Source organism: Vigna umbellata, chromosome 7 (assembly GCF_029865625.1).
Source record: "Vigna umbellata cultivar VRB3 chromosome 7, Vumbellata_1.0, whole genome shotgun sequence".
Taxonomy (NCBI): domain Eukaryota; kingdom Viridiplantae; phylum Streptophyta; class Magnoliopsida; order Fabales; family Fabaceae; genus Vigna; species Vigna umbellata.
In genome coordinates this window covers 22,626,894-22,643,289 of record NC_142171.1, presented here as the reverse complement: position 1 = coordinate 22,643,289, position 16,396 = coordinate 22,626,894, and the positions used below count along the sequence as shown (strand labels likewise).

The window sequence follows — 16,396 nt, the reverse complement described above, 5'->3', positions numbered from 1 at the left end:
AGAGATATATTCTACTCTTGAATTTACATTTTAATAAAAGAAAAAAAAATCTTTTTATATGTTGTTTCTCTGCTCTCTGCCTGTTAATGAACATGTATAACCTTGTCAAAGTCAATACCAAAGTTTATTTGGGCTGTTGACTAGAAGCTTTAATAACTTATTCAATAAGGTACATGAGTTTAATCATAAATAAGTCATACAAATTCCTTACATGATGTAATCATCTACAAGATGAAGGGTCTTTTTCTTTACTTTTTGTTGTTTGTTTTAAACTTACTATATGACCAAACCTGAGACTGAAAACGTAATTTCTTTCTGATTATATGATTAATTAATTACTTGATTTTTGTTTAACTTATAATGGAGATCAATTATAGGCAATATGTGTTTGAAACATAGGATGCTTTATTGAGTGGCATCTACATTGTGATATGTCTCAGATTGTGATATGTCTCAGTTTGTGACATGTAGAGTTTACACTGTGATCTGATTTACTTTATAGGAAGTTGCTGAATCTGTCAAGAAAGATTTTGGCACTATCGACATACTTGTGCACTCGCTTGCTAATGGACCAGAGGTATTACAATACTGAGGTTTCTTGTTACCTCATGTCTTTTAGCTTTACCTGACACTCAACTTTGTTTTAGGTCAGCAAACCATTGTCTGAGACATCTCGAAAAGGATATCTTGCTGCCTTGTCTGCATCAAGTTACTCTTATATTTCATTACTCAAACATTTTCTTCCAATCATGAACCAAGGCATGTTCATTACTGAAAGAGGGTTTCCATTTTGTTGCTTCATTGTTCAATCAGTTATTGTTCTCACCTTACTGTTTTGGTTGTAGATGGATCTGCAATCTCTCTTACTTACATTGCTTCAGAGAGGATCATTCCTGGGTGTGTTGGATATGCTTTAAAAGTTCTCAAACTTGTTTATTTTGATCACATTTTTTTCCTTAATGTTTTAAAATGTTCTGCATGCAGATATGGTGGTGGCATGAGCTCTGCAAAAGCTGCTTTAGAAAGTGATACTAGAGTGAGTTTTATTTTTCAGTTTTTCAGTTTTTCAAATTTTCAAATTATGTGCATTTAGCTTCTTATTCCTAACCCCCTTTTTACCCTTTGGATATTTGATATTATATGTAATGTTTTCTGCTTTTCAGGTTCTTGCTTTTGAAGCTGGCAGAAAGAAAAGAATCAGAGTCAATACCATATCCGCAGGTATTGATGGCTTACCACTTCATCAGCAAATGATTTTTTTTTTCTGCTTTCCTTTTCTCCATGTAATGACACAAATTCTTAATGACGTGAATTGCTTGGTGAAGAAGGAAGTGTTGGTTTTTTTATTTTTTATTTTTTTGCATGTCATTGAATTCAGAACAAATTGATAGACAGGTTGACTTAAATTGTTTTCAGTTGCATGTCAATGAATTCAGTAGAAATTGATCAACATGTTGAGTTGTTTTGAATGACTAGGTCCTCTGGGAAGCCGTGCAGCAAAAGCAATTGGCTTCATTGACATGATGATTGATTATTCATTCACCAATGCACCACTTCAGAAAGAACTACATGCTGGTAATGTTTCACTCTGAGACTCTTCCTTTCTGAAATGACCCTTCTGCACCTTTTTGCCTGCAACTACTTACACATTGGAGATTTTGTAACAGAGGAGGTAGGCAACACTGCTGCATTCTTGTCATCACCTTTGGCATCAGCCATTACAGGTTCTGTTATTTATGTTGACAATGGCCTAAACGCTATGGGTGTTGGAGTTGACAGTCCAATATTCCATCAACTTGACATTCCAAAGGAGCACCATTGAAATTATAGATTGAGGTCCTTAGTTTTTCTCTGCTACAACTTAGACCCTATGGCCTAGGATTATGAAGAAAAATAAAATCCATGAGGTGTTAGTTTTCACAATTCCATAAATTTCTAAGCATTGTTTGAACTTTGTTACCTTACCACTGTTTTTCATCAATTATGATACACTTTTCATCATCCTCTGCAAAATGTATGTTCTCATTTGAAGAGTCATACCTTGAGGGATGAGGATTTGAGATTGTTTTAGTTCTTAAAAAATTGAATAGGTTGGTTGAATTTTCTAATGTCTCTTTGAAATGTTTCTAACGAAGTCCTTGTACTTTCAAATACAGTTGTATTTAAAAATTGAAATCAATTTAAATTTCTCAAATTTTGAAGGTTTAACTTCCATGTTATAAAAAAATGGTAACTTTATTACTTGAAAAATACAACAATTAAACTGTTATTTATTTATGAACATGTTGTTTAAGATTTCAAATTATTCAGCTCTTGCTTCCAACAAATAGATATATAACGAATGTATCGCACGAAGCTTAGCTAAACCCTAGGATAACAAAATTCTTATTAAGATTTTTTTTTTTATTTTCTTTTAGAAGAAAAAGGTATATCATTAATCACCAAATTTAGGGATGAGAACAAGGTCAATGAGGTAGGTTGATGACTCATTAATTTATGTGATTATATTTGATAATTTTATTACTTTCTTTAGAGACTTTATTAGTAATTTATGTTTTATAATTACTATTGCTTAAGTATTTGTTTGGAAGTAAAATTAATTTGCTTAAGTATATCTTTTACATCCTAACAAAATTGTATTTAAAAAAGAATATATATATATATATATATATATATATATATATATATATATATATATATATATATATATATATATATATATAATTGTGAAACTAACCGGTTATAGGAATTACTTGAACTAAAAGAGAACAGGATAAAAGAAGAAAGGTTTTGGGAAAGATGTATTCAAACAAAGAATTAGAATATCCATCCGAAAACTGGAACTACTCATGCAAAAGCAATAATTGCATTTAATTACTTTAATTTTTATTATTTTATTATATTATATTAATTATATTATATACATAACATAATCAATAGTCGATTAAATGATATATATTTGTATACTACTTCAAAGTTTAGTTTTTCTTATTGTGTAGAAAATAATGAGGACAAAGATGTTAATTATTAACATTTACCTGGAATTTTTTTCTTCTTTCTTCTCATTTCACTTGGAACAAATAAACATTTGTCTTTTTTTGTTGTTGTACTTTTGGTCTCATTGCTAGAAATAAACACACACCATTTTCTTATTTTTGTCTGTCTGATAGTCTATCAACAAAAACAAGCACAACATTAATGTTACTGACTTGATTCCTTTTGATGGAGGAGTTTTCTATTTGGGAGGCAAAACAAGAATATGAGAAAGAGAGATAAGAATTCAAACCAAAGGGACATATTAGGAAGAGCTTAACAGGAAAGCAAGTTTAGAAGCTAAAGCAAGAACTTAGGGGAGCTACTTTAAAAATTAGGACTCTTCAAGTATACATTTGCTTTATTTTATGTACTTTAGAAGCTACTTCTCTAGTTTGCAATAAAGAATATTTTACATATAGGCATAAAAATAAGGCTATGTGCATGCATCCACTGGGTTAAGGCTATAAGCCTTACATGCGTAAAAAGGATTGAAAGCTCATGACCAATACATTATATGATAGGTTAAAAGTCTTGATTTGAGGTTAAGGATCCTCTTGCAGAATCAGTGACAAACAAAAGAGGAAACTTTCTTTATTCCATTTATATCATACCAGCACTTATATAACAGAAACATGGTTAATAACAAACCCACTAAGATCTTGACACGTCATACAAAAAATATTCTCTCACTCATATCCCCACTAATCAAAGCTTGAAATAAGCTAAATATCTTAGCATCTTGCGAACCCTTGTTGACATCATTAGATCAGCTACTACACTAGCCTGGTTAATAGTGTTGGTTTCTTCATTTGGACCTTAATTGCTATCATTAACGTCCCTAGGAAAGTCACCTGTCCTAGCTGCAATTCATTCCACTCTTCCCAAGTGGTGTCTTTGGGGGCCAACCTTTCCACTGTACCAAAACTAATTTCTCAGGAGGGTTTGTAGACTTGTCTATCTTAGAATCAAGTATAGCCATAGGAGTAATTGTCGGACTATTACCATGGGTTTCTGCTGGTAAATCAACTTGATGATCAGGAAGAGGACCAAGATGAGCCTTAAGCACAAAACAATGAAAAACTGGATGAGTTTTGGAATTTGAAGGCAGCTCTAACTTGTAAGCAACAGGTCCGAGTCGTTCAAGTATGCGAAAGGGATCGTAAAAACGCTTGCGCAGTTTCTCATAAGCTAAACCTCGAACAAACTTCTGGCGGTAGGGTCGTAATCGCACATATACCTAATCATCAACCTGATATTCCATTTTCTGCCGCTTACCATCTAGAACTACCTTCATTTCATCTTGTACCTTTTGGATTTTCTTTCAAAGGTCAATCAACATGTCTTGACGAGTTGAAAGTAGAGAATCAACTGCCTCCACCGACGAGGAGCCTGCAAAGTATTGGGGAATCGAAGGAGGCTCCTTCTCATACATGACTTGAAAAGGAGACATTCCAATGGCTGAATGAATAGTGGTATTGTAACACCACTCTACTAAACCCAAATATTTTTCCCAATCATTAGGTTTGTTGTGAACCATGGAACGTAGGTACTGTTCTAATACCCTGTTTAAAACCTCTGTCTGGCCATCAGTTTCAGGGTGGAAGGAGGTGCTCATGCGCAACTTGGTACCACACAATCTGAATAGTTCTCTCCAAAATTTGCTAATGAAGATTGGATCTCGATCCGAAACCAAGCTGCGAGGGAATCCATGGTATTTAGAAACCATCTCTAAAAAGAGTTGTGCAACCTTAAACGAGGTGAAATGTGCAGGTAGCATTCCAAAATGCGCCCCTTTCGAAAAGCGATCAACAACCACCAGAATGACCGTATATCCTTGGAAAAGTGGCAAATCCGTAATAAAATCCAATGACAAGTTAACCCAAGGTTCCACTGGAATAGAGAGGGGTTGTAATAACCCTGTCAGTTGCTTAGTTTCATACTTGGTTTGCAAACAAGTTGCATAGTGAGCAACAAATTGTTGAACATCCTCACGCATGCCTTTCCAATAAAAAATTGTGTTGGAGCCTCGATAAAGTTTTGGCAAACCTTGTATGCCCGCTTAGTGGAGTCTTGTGAAAGTCCTCTAACAATACTGGAATGAAGGGATTGTCACGATTGAGCCATATTTTTCCTTTGTACAACAAGAGGTCTTGGTGAATGTTGTAGTGCTCCTGAATATTCGGGTTGTTCTGTACATCCTTAAACAATTGAACAAAATCAAGACTAGTAAGAAGAGCTTTGTGAAGTTCCTCCAGAAATAAAAGACGGTAAATAGAACAAAAAATTGGTTGTCCCCAAAATCAAAAGGACGGGACAAAGCATCTGTCATTACATTAATCCTCCCTGTTTTATACTGTATTGAATAATCGAAACCCAACAACTTCGATAAATAAACTTGTTGTTCTGGTGTTTGGATAACCTGCGACATCAACTCCTTGAGGCTATGATGATCCCTGAGGATTGTAAAGGAGTGTCCAAGTAAGTATTGACGCCACTTCTTAACTGCAATTGTAATGGCATGAAGTTCCCTGACATAGGTAAAGGAACGTATAAGCTTTGGGCAAAATGATTTACTGTGAAACGCTATTAGATGTCCCTCCTGCATCAAAACTGCCCTCATTGCTAAGTCAGATGCATCTGTCTCCAAAACGGAAGGTAAGTCAAAATTGGGTAAGGCTAAGACTGGTGCTTCAGTCATGGCTTTCTTCAAGGTGTCAAAAGCGGCTTGAGCTTCAATGGTCCACAGGAATGCATCCTTCTTTAAAAGTGCTATCAAGGGGGACACTATGGTTGCATAGCCTTTTATGAATCGCCTATAAAATCCTATCAATCCCAGAAAACCACATAATGCTTTGACCGTAGTAGGAGGTGGCCAATCCAACATTGCTTGAATTTTTTAATGTTCTGGTGCGACACCAGCTGCGGACACCACATGCCCCAAATACTCAACTTGTTGTCGAGCAAACAAACACTTAAACCCACGCAAAAAAAAACGTGCCATGTGTCAATTGTTGGAAAATCAACTCCAAGTGTTGAATATGATCCTCCAAGGATTTGCTATAAACCATAATGTCATAAAAAAACAATCAGAAATTTACGCATAAATGGTTTTAGCAATTCATTCGAGAACCATGATGCTCCCTCCAACTCGTCCAAGAGCACATTGATTGTTGGAAATTCGAAACTTGTCCTTGACGGTGATAACATTAAGGGCTCGGAAGTCAACACAAAATCTCCAACTACCATCTTTTTTCTTGACAAGCAAGATTGAGGAGGAAAAAGGGATGACTAGGTTGTATCATGCCATCAAACACATCTCCTCAATTTGTTACTCAATTTCTACTTTCTAGAAATGGGGATATCGATACGAACGTACTGAGACTGGTGAGGAATTGGGAAGGAGGTGGATTTGGTGATCCATACTACGAGAAGGTGGTAGGGATGTTGGTTTCTGGAAAAATTGAGAGTATTTGTGTAAGAGGGTGGCTATTTGAGGAATAGGATGAGTAGGGGCGATTTGTGTGTTACGTAAAATATGGGAAGGTGTAGTAGGTAGTATACGAATGTGAAAGAATCCTGCCGCACCATGTGTGTGTAGGATACATTTAACTTTTTGAGCCGAAATGTCACTAGGCTTTGGAGGGGCATCAGCTTTGAACTCCACAAATTTCCCATCCTTAATAAACTTCACAGTGAGTTAAGAATAATTAGTAATAATGGGACCCAAATCTTTGAGCCATTGGATACCAAGGACAACATCAGCATCGCTGATGGGGAGTACGTGGAGATCCACCATAAACTTATGACCCTGCATTTTTAATTTCACCCCTGAACAGATGCTATGGCATTCAATTTCGCTACCATTTCCCACCATTACTCGCAATGTGTTAGTGGGCTGACTATCCAAGTTCAAGAAATTCGTCACTCTGTCTTGGATAAAGTTGTGAGTACTTCACTCTGGCCCAGATCGGCACCTTCCAGATGGAGAATACTTGGATCCGCCTCTAAACGCGGGGACTCACCCCGGACGTCATCATCCTAATCGACGACAACTAACAGAAAGATACGACTCTTACACTTGTGACCCGGACTGAATTTTTCATCACAGTTGTAGCACAATCCTTTCTCACGACGAGCCAACGTCTCCTCGTGAGTCAACCTTTTATAATGCGGTTTAGATGGTGTGGAAACGGGTGTCAGTGGTCGAGAAGGTATTGGAAGCAGCGGTGGGCCAGATGAAGAAGAGGTGGAAAGACTATTACGGAAGTAACGACGCTGGTAATAGAGTTTGTTGTCTTGCAACTTAGCTAATGTCGTAGCATGTGTTAAAGTTTGTGGTTGCAATGCTTGAACCTCTCGGCGGATCTCGGGGTTTAACCCAGAGATAAAGTTTCTTAACAAGAAAGTTGTAGGGAGACTAACAATGCGGTTAGCAAGCTGTTCAAACTCATTCAAATAATCTTGTATGGAACCCTTCTGTGTCAACTTAAAGAGAGAACCACGAGGATCTTCATAATAAGAAGGAACAAAATGAACCTCTAAAGCTTGTAGAAACTCTTGCCACGAAGGAATCATGTTGTTCCGATGCAACCATTGGAACCAACTAATAGCTGGGCCCTCCATGTAAAAAGACGCAATCCAAAGTCGATCCACTTCCGGTGTGCGATGGTATTAAAAAAATTGGGATATCTTAAAGATCCAACCCATGGGGTCTGTTCCATCAAACCGAGAAACATCCAAACGAAGATGTGGTGTGAATGGAGTAGCATCAGAGTGAAATGAGCGGTGGTCATCAGAATGCGGAGTGGGTGTATCTCGATTGGAAAGCTGAGAAATAATGGCATCTAAACGGGTAGTAATTTCATTTTGGTTAACGGTGAGTTTGAGATCAGCTTCTTCCAAATTGGTGATGGATTTGGAACGAGTGTTATGATCTGACATGGAAAAATTATGAAAAAAGAAAAGGGAACACTCTCAACGAAAGCAAAAAACTGATAGGTTAAAAAGCCTTGATTCGAGGTCATGGATCCTCCTGCAGAATTGGTGATAAAGAAAAGAGGAAACTTTCTTTATTCCATTCATACCATATCAGCACTTATATAACAGAAACATGGTTAATAACAAACCCATAAGAAACCCACTAAGATCTTGACATGTCATATAAAAATATTCTCTCACTCATACCCCCACTAATCAAAGCTTGAAATTAGCTAAATATCTTGGCATCTTGCGAACCCTTGTTGACATCATTGGATCAGCTACTGCACTGGTCTGGTTGATAGTGTTGGTTTATTTATTTGGGCCTGAATTGCTATCATTATATCACTAAAAAAAGATTTTAGTGACCTTTCGTAATGGCTAAAATGCGTAAAGTCGGTTAGAAAACTTTTAACGATTAAAAATATTTGTAGCGAAAATCATAATCGCAAATCATTAACAATAAAATTGAAAGTTGGTCGTTAAATAATTACTGAAAGTTGGTCGTTAAGTAATTACTGAAAGTTTGGTCGTTAATCTCTCATTAAAAAGTTTGGTCGTTAATCTCATTAAAAAACGTGGTCACCTTCTACTATGGGAAATCAATTTAGAATTGAAACTTCGATGGCTAATTTAGTTGCAAAAATATAAAAATTTAATGACTTCTTTTTCTTTAGCTAATGGGAAAAAATATTATTAATTTTTGAAAAAAAATTGTCACTAATTTGGTTACAAATGTGATAATATAATGAACTTATTTTTTGTCGCTAATAGGTAGCTTGTTTATTTTATTTAAAATATTTTTCGTGCAGAGGCCCAAAAAAGGTTGATAGCGCGTCGGTACAATACCAAGGCATGACCGCGACAATTTGTCGAACGTGATTTGGTGTGGTGCAAAATTGCGGAAGCTCAAAGAAACCGCGTCCACAGGAAGTTTGTAGCCAATTGGGAAGGCCCTTTCCGAGTTGTGAAATATCTCGACTATGGAGCTTACCACCTCGAGTTTCCGAACGGCAAGTTCGTGCCAAACACTTGGAATGCTTCTTTCATCTTAAATTTTATTTTAGTTAATTACCTTATGTAATTAGTCATTAAAGTAATAATATCAGATGTTTTCAGTTGTTCTATATCTATACACCTACCTGGTAGTCTTCGACCTAGGGAACGTTCTAAGTGAACTCCTATTGTCCGTCGTTCAGTGAGGAACATTCTTCGTGAACTTTCACTCAAACCTCTTCGAATTAGGAAACGTTCTAAGTGAACTCCTAGTATCTGCGATTCGGTGAGGAATGTTCTTCGTGAACTCTCACTCAAACCTCTTCGAACTTGGGAACATTGTAAGTGAACTCTTAGTGTCCGTCATTCAATGAGGAACGTTCTTCGTGAACTCTCACTCGAACCTCTTCGAACTAAGGAACGTTCTAAGTGAACTCCTAGTGTTCGTCGTTCAGTAAAGAACGTTCTTCGTGAACTCTCATCGGAACCTCTTCGACCCAGGGAACATTCTAAGTGAACTCCTAGTGTCCGTCGTTCGATGAAGAACGTTCTTCGTGAACTCTCACTTGAACCTCTTCGACCTAGGGAACATTCTAAGTGAACTCCTAATGTTCGTCGTTTAGTGAGGAACATTCTTCATGAACTCTCACTCGGACCTCTTCGACCTAGCGAACATTCTAAGTGAACTCCTAGTGTCCGTTGTTCGGTGATGAACGTTCTTTGTGAACTCTTACTCGAACCTCTTTGCCTAGAGAACATTCTAAGTGAACTCTCGCTCGAACCTCTTTGACCTAGGAAACGTTCTATGTGAATTCCTAGCTAGTGTCTATCGTTCAGTGAGGAACATTCTTCGTGAACTCTCATTCAAACCTCTTTGACCTAGGGAACATTCTAAGTGAACTCCTAGTGTCTGTCGTTCAGTGAGAAACATTCTTTGTGAACTCTCACTCAGACCTCTTCGACCTTGGAAATGTTCTAAGTGACCTAGTGTCCGTCGTTCAGTGAGGACTGTTCTTCGTGAACTCACGGAGAATACTAAAGTAATAAATCGTTAATTGGAGTATGGTAAAGAGGCAAGGAGAAAATAAGACAAGAAAAACTATATTGATCATTAACTGCGGAGCCGTACAAAATATGTGTCGAGCAGGAAATATAGAAAGTGCTACAAGGAAAACCTATTTCATACATGACCTATTACTATTTAAGATATCCTCAACACGTTGAGGTTCCTCTGTCACGGATGGCATGGGCAGTGCAGTCACCTCGGTCTCCGTAGGAAGGGACATAGTGACAAGTTGTCCGTCAACCAGCGTCTTCATAATATCATAACCAGGTTGATCAAGTGGCACCTTGAAAAAGTAATGGTATTGGGAAATACCCTTCTCGAAGCCAAGGAGGTGTTCATTGCAAATCTCATCGCCTAGAAAGTTATTCTCAATCGTCAACCTCTCACTCAAAAGGGCATCTCTCTCCTTGACCAAGTCTTTGTTCTTCCCGGTTGCTCTCTGAAGATCTAACCTAAGATCTTCGTTGGATCTTTGTAGTAGACGATTGTCATTTTGGGCCTTGGAAAGAGCGGCAACAACTTTTTTCCTGATCGTCCTCTGCATTCTTCAGGACCTTCTCCAAGTGTCAAGTCAGATCCTCGTTTGCCTTCAAGGAAGCCTCTGGGTCTTTTCGGGCAGAGTCTAGCTCCTCGGTCATTAGGTACTTAGTGCACCCATAGCGTAGACCATACAAATGGTGGATCGAACATTTAATTCATACACCATGTCCAAGGCTTCACCAACGTTCATTCCTTTGAAAGGTTTTTTCTTGTCAAGAGTGAGATTTTATTGAAGGTGCTCCACTATTCTCACGTTCAAGTCCAACGGACCTACAATCAAAGGCCCCTCGGGAATTTTCCTCTTTCACCTTTTATGTGAATATATAGACCCTTCTCGAGAGGACTTCCGTTTTCCTCCGCTTTTACAGGGGCAACCTCGGGAGCAGGGGCTGAAGTAGGAGGGGTGGAAGAAGGTTGAGGCTCCAGGGCTATCTGCAGAGCAGCGTTGACGGTGTAGGAAGGAATAGTGGACTTTGGGAGCGGAGGACGAATGATACCGGAGGAGGTACCTTCTCCGGTCTTCTGAAACTCTTCTTTTCGTCGAGCCATCATCGGTAAAAAAAAACTTTACCTTTCTCCATGGCGCCAAAGAAATCTTCGACACAAAAGAAAATTTAAATAAGTTACAAATGACAGCACAAGAAAAACAAATATAAAAGGCTTACCGAACACTCTAGTACATAGAGCGTTGGAACCCAGGTAGCCGATGAGCGTTCGGAAAGAGGTCTGTCGGGGTAGCTGATCAAGCTGACTGACCACTTCCAACTTAATTGGAGTCATAGCAAACTTGGTCCAGGAAATCACCCTCTTAGGATGCTCGGTTCAATAGAAGGGAAATTTGGGTCGCTCATCATCCAAATAAAAGCTAAACCGACCGCATCCGTTATTTATACCTTGAGTTGTTGAGATTGTTGATAGGGGGAGCATAGGTTTGGCTTAACTTAATCTAAAAAATATCTGTGTTTTTTATGGTGACAATACATAATTAATAACACATGTATATTCGATGTTACATGTTCTGTCTTTACATGTTATATGTTGTTTTTTCCTGTGGTAAATCTGTATGAGCAAATATGAGAACATGATTGTGTTGTTCATTGCATATCAGTTTGCTAAATATGTGATTTTATATAAGAATTGTTTACCTCTCGGCAAGTGTAACCGAATCGTAGGAAGTAATAATCCTGGTAAGACCAAGTATAGTTTCCCAAGAGACTCAAGGCCTAGACACTTATGTGATTAATTAATTAATTAAGACTTGAGAACAAAGTGTTATAAGTTTTAAATGCAAAAGACTGAAAAGTAAATATGTATGCATATGATGATCAATGGCAAGAAGAAACAAAAGCGTGAATTGAATTATATGGATGAACATGTTGTTGGGGTTTATCAAGTTCATCTTTTCCACTCTCTTGTATTTAGGAATTCATCATTCTTTTCATTAATGTTAATGTCACTTTCTAAATTACTTTAAACCCGATCTCTCGGTGAAGAAAGCCTAATCATAACCACTAGTTTACAATCTCTTGTCTCCCTAGCAATTAATCATGCATTATAGTGAACAGAACCTTAAAGGCAACCAACTATCATACTCCTATCTCTAGGTTGGTAATATACTGTTGGGAGAGATTCTCCAGATCTAGACTTCCCCGTACGTCTCTGTATCGACAAAACCAATAATCATGATATCGAATGAGTTAAATTATGCATGCTTTGAGCAAAGAGGAAAAACCTTAATAATTAATGAAAAAAAGCATGTATCATATAAATGATCTTGAAGAACAAATTTCATACAAGAGAGTTTCTAAAGATTTACATTGATTCCCCAACAACAAAATAAGTTTAGTTCACCATATTCATGGTGAAACTAGATGAACAATGGAATGAAAGAATGGAAGAGATAGAAAAACCCGAGAAAGAGAAGAGGAGAGCCGTCACCATCTCCAATTCTACCCCCAAGGGGTGAAAAGTGTGTTTCTGCTTCGTTCCCAGCCAAAGATACAAACCCTAGAACATCCTAAAGCTTATATAATAATCTAAAAAATACAGAAAAGTAGGCCCAAGCCCAGAAAAGTACCCCTCAGTGGTAGTAACACGTGACACTTCTTCCCCTCAGCGACTTTTCTCCCCTCAGCAGTGTCAACGATTCTTGCGAGTGTTGCTCAGCGGTAATTGGCACTTAGCGGTACTTATGTTTTCTCCTCTTTTGCACTTTTGTTGTCCTTTTCTGATTCCATCTCTATCCCTTTTCACTTCTTTCATCAATTTCATCTAAAAACCTACAAAAACAAGGGAATCAAGCATAAAACCTGTCTACTCTATTATTTCCACTAATTCAACAAAATCATGACTTCAAGCTAATTTCTAAGTCATAAAGGTTGTAATTGAAGTCAATTTTAAATATAAAAATAACAGTTTTTCAACTGTTATCATGTATGCACGACATATGTTTTTGGAAAGGGAAAACCACACGCACTTTAGTTGAACTTTAAATATGTGGCAAAACAACAACTTTAAGTCGATTACATTATGGGGTGAATCAATTAAAACTCGTGTGTTTGCATAAAATCTTTTCAAGTGTGCTGTGAGATTTTTCAAGAAGAAATTTTTTCAAAACTATGCTAAGTATTGTTGCTTAATCGATTGTATGTGATTTGTATTCGACTAAGTTGGTTAATGTTTTGAAAAACTGTTAAATGCTTGTCACAACTAACATAACAATCATATTTTTAATTGTGTTGACCAAGCATTAAATGATAGTCGATTGAATTAATTGTACATTCTATTAATTGTTGTGATTGCTGCTAAATTGTTATAACTAAATGATGTATTTGATTACATTAGTAGCAAAGTCGATTAAAACGCGTCTGATATGTGTTTAACTATAAATTGATGCTGATTTGAATTCTGTAAGAACTTTTGTGATTCTAACACTTTCATATTTTTACAGAAAGCTGTGTGATCTTACAAAGAAGGGAAAAACTCCAAGAATCAAGATTGACCGTGGTGATCAAGAATTATGAGATTTGTTGAGGAGCAGGATTTGTTGTGTTTCAAATGTTTGATCAATCTACACATTTGGGTGTTTACTGCGTGATTAGGATTTGCAATCTTTTGAAGATTGGCTTGGTTTCCCTGTTGTGATTACAAGAAGAAGAACAATGGTGTTCTTGACTTTGAGGGTGCCTCAAAGGGTTAGACAACATAAGAGAGTGTTATTGTTGTTGGTCTTGTTGTTTACTGCCTATATCATATTAGAATGTTAGAGAGGTGTTTTATATTTTTTACGTGAAGTCGCTATAAAAACCTTGTTGTAAAAACCTTGATCTTTATAGTGCATTTGCTTCCTGTGGTTGGAAGGATACTAGATATAGGCTTGGTCGAACCAGTATAAAAACACAACGTTTGAATTTTCTGATCCCTACTCTCTTTTATTCATTCGATTAAGTTCTTTGTATATTCGATTAAGTTTCCGCTACATTGTTAATCATTTACCTTGCGATTCAAGAAAAGTGTAAAGGCATCACATTTTGCAAAAAATATTTTAAAAGTTTTTGTTTTTACACTTCACCAGTTCACCCCCTCTTGGTGTGAGAAAATTGAGCCATTCTATTTTAATAATAGTGAATAGTTGCTGATCCTTAACGGGCAACAGGGAAGTCCACGATTTATTGGGGTGAGGCAGGGCACGAAAAAAATAGAGAAAGGAAGTTGGTGTAGACGTAAGGGCAAGGGCGATGCAAACAACGGTAAACGTCTAAATGTAAGCCTACACGTTTGGATGAAGCTGGGTGGGAGCTAAGTTCAGCACACGAAGAACGCCCATTTGAAATTTCGAAAAGGGGGGACGAACACCTAAGTCAAAGAACAAGGTGGAATACACGTAGAAAAAATTGGTATTGTAACCTTCCCACCTATGGCATGCCCGCTCGTTCCTTTTGTGGATAACTAGTTTGATACTCTCAACATCCTTCGCGTTGGCTAGTATACACACCCGACCAACAAGTTCCTCTAAGGATAAGCTAGTGCTAAAGGAGGATGTATAAAGTCCTACCTCATGGGGGGCCAATCATACCTAGGAACGGTTGGAGGAGGAACAGTGGTAACTCCATCCCACTCTCCGATCGCGTCAATTTCTATTTCCACTTCTCCTTCCTCCTCAGTTTCATTGAAGGAGCCAACGACCTCGGCGGAAGTATTTCCAACAACTTCCCATGTCAATGGTTGATCTCTTCCTTCAACAGAGCCCAGGATGGAAGACCCTACGGACGAAAACAACTCCGTCGCATCATCAACATATCCCCGACCTTCTTTACCGACAGACTCATCGAACGACCACGTGACAGACGACATAGTTACCTGACAGAGATAGGTAGAAGGATCGACAGAGGAGAGAAGAGGGAAGGCGTGACAATGACAAGAACCCCACCTCATATTTATAGCCGAAAAAAGTGGTTTCGAAGTTTTAATCTCAATTGTTCATCACACTCAAATCTAACGGCTAGGGATGATCGACCCTTCACATTCAACGGGCACGAATCCCATGAGTGATCACTCGGTCGGTTGTAAAGGACAACTGACATAAGAGTAAATCTTGTTTGCAATTACTAACAGTTGCTCAGGGCTTAAGGGGCTTGTGTATTGTATGAAATATATCGGTTGACGTAATTGATGATGTGTACTTTATGGAATATATCGGTCAACGTAACCGATGATAGCCGATAAGTCCAGGTAGCTGTTTTAGGGTATCAAAGAGTAATTAATAGTATAACTGCAATTAGTAGGTATCGTAACATGTATTAATAAGCAATTATTAGGTTTGATTGCGCTAAGCTTTATAAATATCTTATTACACTAGTGCAGAATTGGCTTTCAACGTCCCCCCATAGACGTCTGTCCGTAAAAGCCCCAACGTAAATAATTGACCGGTGGCATATTCGTAAATAAGTTAAACTCTAGACGTCTGTTGTGGGGAGGGGGGGTGGGGGGGGGGGGGGTGGGGACGGACGTCTATAATCTTATAGACTTCATTCGGAGGGGGACGAACGTTTACGAGGCTGAACAAATTAAGGCTTCAACTCCCCATGTCAGCCCCTTAAACGTCCGTCCTGGGGGGCCCGAACATTTTAGGGGCTGACATGGGGAGTTGAAGCGTTAATTTGTTCAGCCTTGTAAACGTCCGTCCCCCTCCGACTGACGTCTATAATATTATAGACGTCCGACCCCCCAAGACGGACGTTTAGGGTGCTGACATGGTGGTTGGAGAATTAATTGGCTTCAGCCCCTTAAAATAAAATGGGTCATTTGATTTTTATTTTTTTATTTCTAAATTCTTATTTTTTTATTGTATTTTAATACATAAAAAACGAGTCATAGTAAGAACAAGAACAAAATTGAAAAAACATTGACATTTGATATAAGAAATTTAATTCAAACTTACTCAAAAAAACTGTTTATAAATATTGTTACGTTTTTAGAATGAATTGAAATAAAAATAAAAATTTAAATTGCTTATTTATAAAAATGATAATCTTTAAGGATCTTGGACTAAAATTAAAGTTACAGGTATACATTTACAAATGAAATAAGCTTTCGTTCAGCATTAATTAATTAAAATTTAAAGGCCTTATTTGTAAAAAAAGAAAAAGGTAAAATTTTGGGGATACCTGTGTATTTTATTTTTCCTATTTGCAGAAGTTAAAACGCCTCTCTAAAACATGACGAAAAAAAAACTGAGTTTTTCCTTTAAGCAGATCTAAGTCTAACCCAATTTTACTGTTT

General features: G+C 37.4%; 1 protein-coding gene and 1 long non-coding RNA gene across 4 annotated transcripts in view; one reads left to right on the top strand and one right to left on the bottom strand.

Moving 5' to 3' along the window:
* LOC148195441 (enoyl-[acyl-carrier-protein] reductase [NADH], chloroplastic-like) overlaps positions 1 to 14,025 on the top strand; it is a 14,742-nt gene extending 717 nt beyond the window's left edge. The window contains exons 2-10 of one of the 3 annotated variants that reach the window (XR_015780763.1): positions 503 to 577; positions 648 to 759; positions 846 to 897; positions 985 to 1,036; positions 1,164 to 1,221; positions 1,477 to 1,575; positions 1,668 to 1,836; positions 8,826 to 9,030; positions 13,566 to 14,025. Coding sequence is in view for 2 of the 3 variants with exons in the window: in XM_088094277.1 (XP_087950403.1) it covers positions 750 to 759; positions 846 to 897; positions 985 to 1,036; positions 1,164 to 1,221; positions 1,477 to 1,575; positions 1,668 to 1,822 (426 nt within the window). In the remaining variant the exon portion in view is untranslated. Of the gene's footprint in view, positions 1 to 502; positions 578 to 647; positions 760 to 845; positions 898 to 984; positions 1,037 to 1,163; positions 1,222 to 1,476; positions 1,576 to 1,667; positions 2,109 to 8,825; positions 9,083 to 13,565 lie in introns of those variants that run through there. The other 2 variants (XM_088094277.1, XM_088094276.1) reach the window with 2 other exon arrangements.
* Positions 10,095 to 11,677, bottom strand: LOC148195442 (uncharacterized). Its single transcript, XR_015781006.1, has 2 exons — positions 11,281 to 11,677; positions 10,095 to 11,210 (listed from the first exon to the last, which is right to left on the bottom strand). It is a non-coding gene; the product is annotated as an uncharacterized LOC148195442 (long non-coding RNA).
* Positions 14,026 to 16,396: the final 2,371 nt, after the last annotated feature.